The sequence below is a fragment of the Lytechinus pictus genome, chromosome 2 (genome assembly GCF_037042905.1).
Source record: "Lytechinus pictus isolate F3 Inbred chromosome 2, Lp3.0, whole genome shotgun sequence".
Lineage (NCBI taxonomy): Eukaryota > Metazoa > Echinodermata > Echinoidea > Temnopleuroida > Toxopneustidae > Lytechinus > Lytechinus pictus.
In genome coordinates, this window is record NC_087246.1 from 48,780,032 (window position 1) to 48,792,475 (window position 12,444).

A 12,444-nucleotide genomic window follows, 5' to 3' on the forward strand; every position below is an offset into this window, starting at 1 on the left:
AATAACGTAATACAATATCCGAACTATATTGCAACTTGAAATTATGAAACGGTTTCGGATTGGCAGGGGGGGGGGGGGGGATTCAGAAGCATTTCTCCCAGAAAGTTTTGATCCGGGGTTTTGATAGGCCTAAAGTAATTTACCAAAAGGCTTACATCGCAGTTACCTTGCTTTATTCTACTATATATATGTAATTTTATTCAAATGTTTTTCCAGTCAGTTGGAAAAGATCGAATAGGGTCGATATGGTCCTCCGAAATGAGATGAAGATGATTTTTAGCCGGGGAAAGAATATTTTTACAAGTAAAGTGAAAATTTCAACAAAATTGGAGAATAATTTTTTTTAGTAACAACAAAATTGAGAAACGGAAAAACATAATTACATGCAAGCAAGCTAGCGAGCTACTCAATTCAGTTTTTCTCATTTTTAAAAAACTTCTATTTCCATTTCATTACATGAACTTCCATGAAAATGAGCATTCGTTCTCTCTTGACTAGTTCTATCAAGTGAGAATATTACAGGCATGAGGAGCCAACCGATTTTCTAGCATTGCAGAGCTGATTAATTTCGTACAAAGTACAAATAATTGGGATTGCCTCACAAGTTGTAGCACCTTTTTCATATCCACAGCTATTATAGGCCTTCGATCTACTCTTCGGAAACAAAATATTCAAATATCAAAATGACAGGCCCTATAATTTTCATGCAATTTTGATGAAATTTTGTCACTGCTTTATTTTATTTTATTTTACTCTTTTTAGTTCCGGTCAAGTTCCCAACAAAAATTTGACTTGGATGAAAAGAAAGAAAAAAAAATCAAATAAGCAAACGCTGAAAATGATGTGAAATAGGACAGTTACCGCGACATGTTTAAGTTTCACTATCGTTATCCTGGTCGGTAGGCCTATATGCAAATGAAGGAGCTGATGATACCATGCACACATTCACTATTTCTTTTGTTTTTCATTATTTGGAATATCTTATTATCCCCCTAAATAATGAGAAATAATGTTTGCTTACTTTGGGAACACCATTGAAATTGTCAAATCTGCAAAAATTGAAACTGTATCATTCATATAATAAAACTCTAAAGAAATAGTGAGTGGGTGACAGTATAATATGGACTGTTCTGTAAAAAAATAAAGAAACTTTAATTTCTTGACATCCGCGATTTCGAAATTTTCTGCATTATCCTTGTTTGATATTGTTTTATTTATTGAAATCAACTTTTAGTTAAAGTGAACATGCCCTTTAGGTCAACTTGATTACAGGTTGGTCAAGGAGTAACTCCTTGGGTTGGTTAAAAACACCTGTGATTTTTTTTTCTCCTTTCTTATTCATTATTGACTGAACTCAACCTGGTACAATTATAGTTGAAAATACACTACACTATAATGCATACAACAAAAGATGGCGCTAGACCACTTTTCAGCCCGAGTCTGTGAACATATGCGTCAAAGTCTGTTTATACTAACTTTTCTCTAATAATTACTTACTTTTGGCAAATAAATATAATGCGTTTGTTTTCATATTCAACTTTGGGATAACTCTTGCATTCTCCCCCTATAGTTCCTTCACGTTAAGCTCTCTGACAGTCTAACACATAATATGCCCATATACTCTTTCGCTTCCATCCCTTCTCTTCACCTATATAGCTCAATGAATATACTCTTAATTTTTTTTATTAAGGTCATCTTGATACAGGCATAGTTGGTTTATCTCTAAGGTTAAAAAACGTGTGATTTTTTTATCAATTGAGTCAAGTCAACCGAGATCCCAATAACACTGTTCTTCAGTTGGGAACACTGATCTGTATTCAGATCAATGGCTGGGAATACACCGAGAATACACTACACTACATTCAACAAGAGATGGCGCTAGACCACTTTTCAGCACGAGACGGCACACGCCTTAAAGTTTCATTTCATCAATTTCTTGTTTTCGCCTGAATTCTAAAATCACAAATAAAACAAATATTCTTTATGTATTTTGTTTCTTATTCAGGTGCATAACAAATGGCATTTACGATTGAGGTTTCATGAAGTTAATGCATTAATATGAACACATAGAATCAATATATTGTCATTTGCGCGTTTCTTTGAGATAACTCTCCCCTCTCTCTCGATCTCATACACACGACTCTCTCTCCCCTTCTATCCTCTTCTTTCCATCCAAGAAGCAATAATCAACCCCTCTACTGCCACAGCTGTCAAATTATAAATCAGATGCACAAAACCACTGTCTTAATGAAACATTATCCTTTCATTTGAAGAAGGTGGTATGAATTTGCAGCCTTTACGTTCCAATTGAGTATTGGGAATTGAGTATTGAAGACTCCTCAGTTGCATCGATTTCTATTTGGTTAGACTTGTCTCAAGCCCCAATTATTGATTATATAGTCAACCATTCATATCCAATAAATCAGTTTAATTGCAATTTAGCCTTTGGATAGGCCTACTGTAGGTATACAACATAATTTTTTCCACTTTAATCTAAAAAAAACCAAAACAAAATAAGTTTAATATAAAACTATTATGTCGTAGAATTAATCATGGTAACTGCAATTTAGCCTTTGGATAATGTAGGTCTACAACAGAATTAAAAGTCTCTTAACCCCCCATCCCCCGCCCAAAGACTGCTTAGCTCGCCGGCCGCATATGCCATTGAGATTTTTGTGAAAAATTGGCGGATGAAATGGGTGGAAATAGTTAAAGGAAAATGAAACCTTTGGAACAAGAAAGCTTGTGTGAAAACAGAAAAATCAAAGAAACAGATCAATAGTGTAGTAGGTGTCACGGTACACCATGTATCTTTTTTGGGCAAGTGTTGGTCCTGAAAAGGACCACCCAATCTCGACAAGTGTGTTCTTGTCGTCTTCAGTAAAATGGGCAAAGTTTGTAAAAGCAGGCCTTATATACTCTGTCAAACAGATCAACTTAAGTTTGAGAAAAATATGACAAATGATGAGAAAGTTATGAGCATTTCAATATTGCGATCACTAATGCTATGGAGATCCTCCCTTTGGCAATAACAAATATGTGTGATGTCACTTGCGAACAACTCTCCAATTACTTCAGTATAAGAAAGAGCAAAAAGATACTTTTGGGGCCTTTGGGGGTATTTTATAGTCCATCAGAGGGAAAGTTGTTCACATGTGACATTACACATCTTTGTCGCATTGCAAATAAGAGGATCTCAATAGCATTAGTGATCACAATATTCAAATGCTCATAACTTTCTCATTATTTGTCCGATTTTTCTCAAACTTTCTTTGTTCTTCTTCTTTGATTTGTCCGTTTCCACACAAGCCCACTTGTTCCAAAGGTTTCATTTCCCTTTAAGAACCTCTTCTTTTCCTAAAAATGATGCCAATGTCCTGTCTCTCAACTTTACAATCATTCTTATCTCATTCTTAAAGCTTTAACATTGTGATTCATTAAAACATTCTAAAGAAGAAATCTAAGTACTGACAATTAATATCAATATAATACTTCTTTATTGAAATGATATCCGGAAATTCTTGACCACAAATACAAGAGTTTAATTAATTAGTACAGTCCAAAGAAATTCCAAACATGATACAGGTAGTATACTTTTAGATTGTTCGATAAAATCAGGTGCTGTGACATGTACATTAACAAATATCAATTGAATACTAGTAAATAAAACAGGAAAGAAAGAAGAAAAGGAAGAAGAGGAGGAGGAGGAAGATGAAGAATGAACAAGAATTATTCAATTATTATTGCAGCACACACATCCTTCCCTATAGACACCAATAATAATAATAATGATGGTAATTATAATAATCATAATAATAATAATAGTAATAATAATTAAAAAATAAATAATAATAAATAATAATAACAATAATGACGACGACGATGATGAATTGAAAAAAAAAATGAACTATGAAAAGCCAGCAACGTCAAGATCTAAAAAACATGTTGGTTCAAAACATTTTCTAGAAATGATGTATATTCATACATTCAACATTTTCTTGACAATTCTCTTTGTTTTCAAAGGGCATTGTGCAAATTTCCAAAAGAAAAAAATTATGACATTGATGGATTTCCATATACTTGAGGTTGATCGGATCAATCGTAACTCTTTGTAAGACGGGGCCCAGGGCTCTTTTGGGCATTTCGAGGGCAAAATCACCCCAAGGCCCAAAGTTATTTCCCTGGTTGAACACGTGGCCCTATACATACCATGAAGACCACATATGGCACTTTCCAATAAAGAAACCTATGTGTAAATTCAGCATTAAATGAAGGCTAAAGCAATTACAAAGAAGAACACCTTTAAATCATTACATGTCGAAGTTGCTATTTGGCATCATGCAATAAAAGAGAGTTCCCAGAGCTCAATTCTAGCGATGGTGTTCATTTACAGCCCCAGTGGCATAAATTATTGAACTTTCCACTCAAAATGAACTGTAATGCAATCGTCACCTGTGTAAGAATAGGAAGAATAATAACCTCTTTAACACTTAAAAATACATTTTTCAAATCAAATATCCATTAGAATCAACCAATAGATGTTCTTGTCAAAGTTGTACCACTGTCAAAAGCACATGATTTTTTAAAAAGTATAACACACTTAAACAGCAACCTTGGGGACTGTGACACAAAACTTCATGATCAATTGCTAAATTCAATCAATGATCCTAAGTTAGTACAGTGGGTATGTTATACAATATATGTAACAAGGATCTTGATTGGACACGGTTATTATGCGATTGATCACAAACCTTTGCGTCAAGACCAAGGTGTTGTTGTTTAGGGCCATTCTTGGTCACGTGTGTGATGAGAAATCTTGACTTTAATTAGTTACAAATCTAAAAATATGAGAGATTTATAGCCAATTATGATCTCGAAAGTTACATTTCATTTTGAAATTAACAGGAATTTCAGAATGAAATTAAACTTTCACAATCATGCTTCTGTGTGAAGTCACACACACGTGAACAACTTATTTTGACCTCTGACCTTGAACCTGCACACTGGAAACAGCAAAAATATTTTCAAATGATAGCTGACTAAATATGTCAATGTTATATAACCTTTGAATTACTAAAGCTAGAACTTTCACAAATTTGTGTTAATTTAATAAATCATCCCAAGACCAGCTGCATAGAATCGATCACACAAACTCTCTATTACCAGTATCTTCTCACCCTAAACAATTTTTACAGCTTGTTATATATTTTACATTTGAAAATAGACATTATTGAGTGCTGACACTAATGTAAAATATATGCATGTAATAAACAATCCATAAGTCTTTGACAACATATGTATCCAGAATATTTCTGATTTGTGCATGATGCATAATGAATCAAGATATTTCCACAGGGCTCAATGCATGACAATGATTGATGTTACAAAATATTTTAAATGCCTACAAAGATTTGAAGACTTCTTGTTTAATTACTCCCCCTAAGTATGTGAAAATGGCTCCTAATGAATCAGATGAACTTAAATAATATCAATTCTGCTGCTAATGAGGAGGAAGTCTATGCAGAATCCATCAAACAAAACAAATGCTTTTCTGAATTTTACTTTCTATTTAGCATATTTAGCAGAATAGGGTTAATCATGTCAGGCATTTCTTGGTTAGGCCCCAAACCTCAATGTCAACACAAGCAGTCTACTTGCAAAATCATTCATACATGGATTTCACATAGTACCTGCATGATTTTCAGAGAACAATGCTTTAAAATGATATACTAACTGGGCAGGGGTAGTTTCATGAAGAGTTCACTGAGGGCTGATCTGAGCCGAATTTCACCGACTTTCCTTTGTTTTTTATTGTTTTTACCAATATTCCAACCAAAAATTGGTCGGTGAAAATCATCCAATGAGAGCGCGGGCTGCTATGACGTCATATTGAATATTCATGACTTATCCTAAATGGCGACCCATGGGTTCTTGGCGAAGAGTGACAACGAAATATCAAAGAGCATTGATTATGCCTCTAAATGCTGAATATTGACCGATATAAGGATTTGCAAGTTGATGCAATTAAATCTGCACTGAAAGGACAAGATGCGTATGTAAATCTACCCACAGGATATGGAAAAAATGTAATATTTCATGCGATTCCACTTTGTCTTTGCGTCGATTATATTCGCGGTGAGGGAATGCTGGAGTCGAGTTGTTCAGTTAGTGCTACCCGTCCCGTGGACCAGGCCGATCTCCCGGGAAGTCTCGGTGGGAAGTTTGGGTGCGGTGATATGTAGTACCACTACTTGTAGCATTTTGCTGGTTATATCCCGCAATTAAATAAACCCCTGCAAAATAGTGGACTACTCCAATCCCCTGACGAAACAGCTTTGACATTTCATTGGTCAATTTACTAGGTGACCATTAAATATTTCATTGAGCTCATGTATATTCAATAGACAGACGTTCCTCATGAATTATATAATTCAGCTCAGATGTCAAGAGGCCCTGGCTCGCTGCGCTCGCCAGGCCTAATTCGCTTATATCCCCCCTCGCTACGCTCGGGAAGCAGCCGTCAGGGCCTCGACAAGAGGCTAGATCATGAGTAACTTTTTGTGAAGAACCCCCTCGAACAAAGTATTGTTTTCTAAGACTTGGCAGCACTGAGCCCTGGTAATAATGAACTGCAACCAATATCACAAACTGAGTTTACAAATGAAACTTTTACTGCAGTGAGCTGGGCCCAAATTACCAACCGCCAGAAACATTGTTTTCATGGTGCATTCAGGTGGGCTTGATAAAGGAGTTGGGGGGGGTCACCTTATCTGATAGACAGTGTAAAATATGTAGGGTTTTAGTTTCATTCTCAGAAATAAAGAGAATATAGGAAGGCAATAGTTTAAGTCAACAGGATTAAAGAGATAGAACTGAGGGAAGAATAAAGAAAATAAAGGACACACAGAAAAAACAAAAGTTGGAGGATAGAATACATAGAAAAATATTTCATGCAATTCAGCTCACAATGGCATCATTCAAATAATCGTTTGAGAATGGTCAATAATTAGGGCCAAGCACGCTGCATCTTCAAGCATGACAAGAATTTAGTACCCGCCTCAAATAGCAATCAATCTCAAGACCATTCTGTCAAAGAAGCAGCACAAGAGTCCTTCTCAAAGTCACTCTTTATACCCGCCAAGATAGCCGGATCTAACATTGCTTTCAGCAACGCCTTACACATTGCCTTCGAGGCCACCATGGTCTGATTGTGTGCTTCCTCCGTCCCTGCCAGCTCTGCAAAGGACTGGGTGTTGGTGGCACTGGCAGCAATCGCAATGTCGTAAGCCGGTGCGATGGTCGGTACCACATGTGACACGTTGCCCGAGTCTGACGACCCGACTAGTCTCGAACTGGTCTCCTCGTTGGTACTGAATGTGCAGCCTAGTCCTTCGGCTTCTTCTTGATACAGAGCAGCTAGCTTGGAGCTGTTGCATAGGTTGGAGTAGGGTGTCGGGGTAAAGGCTATTTCTAGCTCACATCCAGTGGCTCTGGCAGCTGCTTTGAATGCTGCATCAGCTCGCTGCTGTAGGTGGGCCATTTCGATGTGGTCAGGAGCACGCAGGTAGAACTTCATCTCGGTTTGCTCTGGGATGATGTTGGGTTTTAATCCTCCCTTGGTGATGATGCCTGTCAGAAGTAAAATAGAATAAATAAACAAACAAGCAACATTTTGATCTTAAGCAATCTTCATTTATTACTCATTAACTTTTACAGCAATGGTGCTCTTCTGGCATAAGGCAGATGATATGAAGTTTTAAATTTAATTAACAAAATAATTCTTGTAAATAATGTGATTTTCATGATGTTTTGAATAAAAATAGAATTATATAAAAAAAAAATAATAATAATGAAATCATTGACAACTGCTGCAAAGAAATCCAAGTAATATATAAAATATCGCTCTGAGATTTAAATAGGCGAACTCTGAACAAAGCAACCTCCCCTCCCCATTATTGTATGCCTAAGTAGGTTTAAAGTATGTTTGGTAAGCAAATTAACAAGTTTTTGAGCTAGTCATTAGGAGGGAAGTTGGTTCAACCAGAGGCCCAGAGAAGCATAACCTTGTCAAGACAAATGTGGGTTTGAATTCAACCTAGGCGGGTGACTGAAGCTTGCATTGTTTGTTTGACCTGATCATTATTGAATTAATAAAACATTAAACTTTGGAATGCACACTTGGACGTTGGCAAGTCTTTCCTTGCTGAATAAAGCACTTTTAAAACAAAGACATAAACATGGGAGTAAAGTGATCATTGTAATTTGTATCTAGATATACTCAGGTAAATTGGGTGTAAAAAATAACCATTTCCTGATAATAATAACATCATATTTTACCCAGGGTAGCCACTTTAGTTCTGAAAACTTTTCTCCCAGCGGGCCTTGCTTAACATGATAATGTTATTACTGAACCAGGGGTTAATTATAAAGCTGGTGAATGGTAACATTTCTTGTATTAAACGAGAAACCCTAAATTTGATCTTTTTTATCACATGTCTAAGAACCTTTTCAAATTTAGACATAATAATTGCACATTCAGTCCGCTTTGCAATATGGAAAAGAAAACTGATTAATTCAGCGTACAGGCAAGTCCTTCCTCAAAATTGATTATCAACTAAAAACATAATGCATCGATAGGAGGATCACTTACAATGAATCTGCATGTATGGCTTGAGCTGTTGTCTCAGTAATGAGATGTTATTATAGCACAAGATGGCTGCATCCAGGGCATTCCTTCCATCCCAGGGACAGGTGGAAGCATGAGCTGCCTTGCCCTTGAAGCTGATAGTTTCCCTCATGATGGTCAGCATGACAGGCTTGGCGACATGGCAGGTAAATGGGATGAAGGTCACAGCAAGGTCAACATCCTTGAAAAAGCCATCCTTGATCGCCTCCATCTTCTTCCCGTTGCCTTCCGAGTCCGGGGCTCCGAGAACAGTCACCTGTTGGAACATTAAAGAAAAATAATGATTTGAGGGGATAATGATCTAAGTAGCAGGGACTCAGTTTTAAGTGGAGTGAGAGTGATCACTCGGTACCGCTCTCCTTAATCCATTTTTGGTAGAGCGATTTATCACTCGCCTCAGCAATTGCTTAACAAGAGTGTCAGTCAATGATCAAACTGTTAGAGTCAACCTTGAAAACCTCATTCTCTGTCAAGGTTTTCACACAATTATATTGTAAGCAATAACACACTTACAAGAATGACATTAAAAAGTTCAATGAGATAAACGTTGCAAAGATCTACCGGTATATCTGATTGTTTGTCTCCTTTGGTTGTGGGTTGTAACTTAGTGTACTTTCCTCCATCTGTTTTGAAATTGGACAAGAGAGCTCCCCTTGTATGTCAAAGAAGAGCTTTTTGTAGTGCTCCCCTTAAAAGTTTTAGGAAAGCTTTTTTATTGCTCCCCTCATAATTATAAAACTGAGTCCCTGAAGTAGCAATGGCATTTGAAAGATCATTGGTCTTCACAAAAGCATCCCTATCAAGACAACTGATTTTTTTTTTGGTGCATGTATAGTATGAATCAGTTGTCTACATAAATCAAATCCATATAACCACGCAATGTGGGGGGGGGGGGGGGGTACATAAGTCTTTCCCTGATCATTCAGGATAGCATTGCCATCAGTGGCACATGCTATGTTTTATGCATGCAACTATGCAAGTGGATATTATCAGGTTTCCTGATGCATGAATGTGAATTGCACAAGCTACATTAATACTTGCAGATGAAATCATATTTGCAGTGAATTGTGCAATGTTTAGGACCTAAAATTGTGTGTGCTCAGAGCTGTAGCCTGCGATTTCATTTAATGTGCAATGTATGGTAAGTAGTCCCAAAGCTACATACATCACTCAATTTCAAATGCGAACTCCCCATGTACATGTAGACATGTATGGAACTCTGACTGAAGTGTAACAATTTTTCTAGAGGCTGAAATAAATTCACGGTACAAAAGGACCTGCAAGTGTTTGCAATATGGAAATATTTTAGAAACTGAGGTACAGGAAATACAATATCTTTGCATGATGAATCGAGTGCGTAGCTATAGGTTACTTCCAAATCTGGTGGCAAAATAAACCGGTGTTTGATAAACATGGCAGGATTTTTATTAATGAGTTTTGAAGTTTGTGAGGTTTTCTTCTTTTACAGTAATGATAAACAGCAAATTTGAGTGAGACAATCTGTTCATACATATTCAAATTCTTAGTCATACATGTAGTTTTTCATCATTTGTAAAGAAAGTTCATACGTAGGCACGGTAGGCTACATGTACATTGTACATGTATGCAGCTTTTAAGTGTTCCCATAATACATTAATTGCTAAACAGTGATGTCCACTATTTTACGCTGCATGCAGAAGAATAAAAATCACTCACACTGAGTAAGCAACATAATATGCATTGTGCAATAAACATATAGATGGTCTTGGATAGATCTACTAGCATCATATCCATATTCCATAATCTTGCATGTAAAATATGGCAATTTAGCTATACCTCTAACTCCATATTACTGGAGCACCCTGAAGGCATTTGGAAGGCAAGGTAAAATCATTTGACAAAAAGTACTACTACCTGTACTGTAAGGTTATTCTTCATAAAAATGAATCTTACTTCCTAGGATTCTACTCTCAATAAAAATAATTTGCTATTATCATTTTATTCATTTAACACGTCTAGCGTCTCTGATCGCTTCCACTTTGACTTAGGCCTAGATCTCTAGACTTTAACGTAAGTTCAATCATAGATCTAGACCAAAAGCTTTGGTCTGTTTATATTGGTTGTTCTGCTGAACTCCGTTGGCTCCAATCACCAATTACAGAGACTGAAGTTCTAACTCGATCTGTACAGGGACTCAAAATCAAATCTCAATCATATTAAGATCGGATAAACCAGTACCAGGAAGTGGGAGTTGCGTGACAGCCGAAGTAAGTCACCGTTTTTTTTTTCTTTTAAGTTTATTTTTTCCCGTTTTGGTGCATTTCAGGCCAAAACGGAATAATAATATTTATTTTGGTCCAGTTCTTTTTAACTTATCTATTTTTATGAATTACGGTACATGTAACTAAGACAAAAATCGATGAGCCCTGTCTGGGGGATTTTGCATTGTTAACCCCATAATCGCGGCTGCACGATCGCAAGCCGTCTGTGTACCAGGAGAATTAAAGAAAAATGTTACAAAACTCCTTGAAACAGACCGCTGCCAGCTGTCTATCAATAGATCTAAAATCTAACTTTGTTAGACATTGTTGCATGCATTATTATTGGCATTGCATTTGCATCATTATCGACACTTGCCATGCTTGTTTAGTTTGCTATATTTAAAAAATAAGAGTTCTCATACCTTTCCCAAAGTTCCTTTCTTGTCAATAGCTGCTTTTAGGCCCATAGCTGTAGCGACACAAGCCTCTGAAACTAAATTATGAGCTGTAGCATGACCAAGCTCTGGAAGCGCATCGTATTCAGCCATCAGACACACGTGAACCCCTGACGGGCTAGAGGCCCCATCACCCTTGTCCATACTTCCGTACGAAGCTCGAAATCCTGTGGGGCCAAGGAATTCGTCTACCGTGAATCCTCTCTCGCGAAAGAAGTTACACAGAATCTTGTGGGCATGAAACTCTTCCAAACCTAATTCTGGATTCCTCCATATTTCTTGGCCAATATCTCTGAAACTGCTTGCTCCAGCGTCGATCGTTGAACAACAAATATTAAGTAATTCTTCCATCATAACGTCGTTTTTTTCCACTCCTATCTGTTGAGTGAGTCGATCCAGAATTAACGAACGAATGTATCGAGCGGATATGGTACCGGTATACCGGTACCTATACGATACGGCATTGGCACCGCGTATTTCATAAGCGTTGTGATGGGGGGGGGGGGGGGGGGGGGCCGGGGGAACCCCTAAATAATAATAATACGGTAAGCAGCACCAGGGGCTGGGGCCCTGGGGTTTATGCTAAAGACAAAGTTAGACCCATTCAAGCCAATCGCAACACGGTACCTTATGTATAGGTTGTTGGTAAGTGATTTTTTAATGACATTTCTTCTTCGTCTTTAAAGGACAAGTCCACCCCAACAAAAATTTATTTGAATAAAAAGAGAAAAATCCAACAAACATATAACACTGAAAATTTCATTAAAATCGGATGTAAAATAAGAAAGTTATGACATTTTAAAGTTTTGCTTAATTTCATAAAACAGTTATATGCATATTATCCTGATCGGTATGCAAATTAGGAGACTGATGATGTCATCCACTCACTATTTCTTTTGTATTTTATTGTATGAAATATGAAACATTCTAATTTTCTCCTGATTGTCAAGTGAAACAACGTTTTATTCCCCCATGAACATGTGGAATAAGCATTGTTCAATACTATATGGTTCAGTCAAGTCGGTCCTTATTGTCAAATCTGTAAAAAATGAAATATTATATT

At 36.8% G+C, this 12,444-nt stretch overlaps 1 protein-coding gene across 1 annotated transcript; it reads right to left on the reverse strand.

Moving 5' to 3' along the window:
- Window positions 1–5,025: 5,025 nt before the first annotated feature.
- Window positions 5,026–11,794, reverse strand: LOC129254107 (peptidase M20 domain-containing protein 2-like). The gene is made up of 3 exons (XM_054892560.2): window positions 11,349–11,794; window positions 8,651–8,942; window positions 5,026–7,629 (listed from the first exon to the last, which is right to left on the reverse strand). Exons 1-3 carry the CDS (start codon window positions 11,733–11,735, stop codon window positions 7,076–7,078), a joined length of 1,233 nt encoding a protein of 410 aa, XP_054748535.2. The 5' UTR covers window positions 11,736–11,794; the 3' UTR covers window positions 5,026–7,075.
- Window positions 11,795–12,444: the final 650 nt, after the last annotated feature.

Excerpts from the sequence above, each read along its gene's own strand:
- LOC129254107 (XM_054892560.2), bottom strand. The coding sequence starts at position 11,735 with ATGATGGAAGAATTACTTAATATTTGTTGTTCAACGATCGACGCTGGA. Across the intron at positions 8,943-11,348 it reads AGAAAGGAACTTTGGGAAAG|GTGACTGTTCTCGGAGCCCC; the intron begins GTATGAGAACTC and ends ATGTTCCAACAG. Across the intron at positions 7,630-8,650 it reads GCCATACATGCAGATTCATT|GCATCATCACCAAGGGAGGA; the intron begins GTAAGTGATCCT and ends TACTTCTGACAG.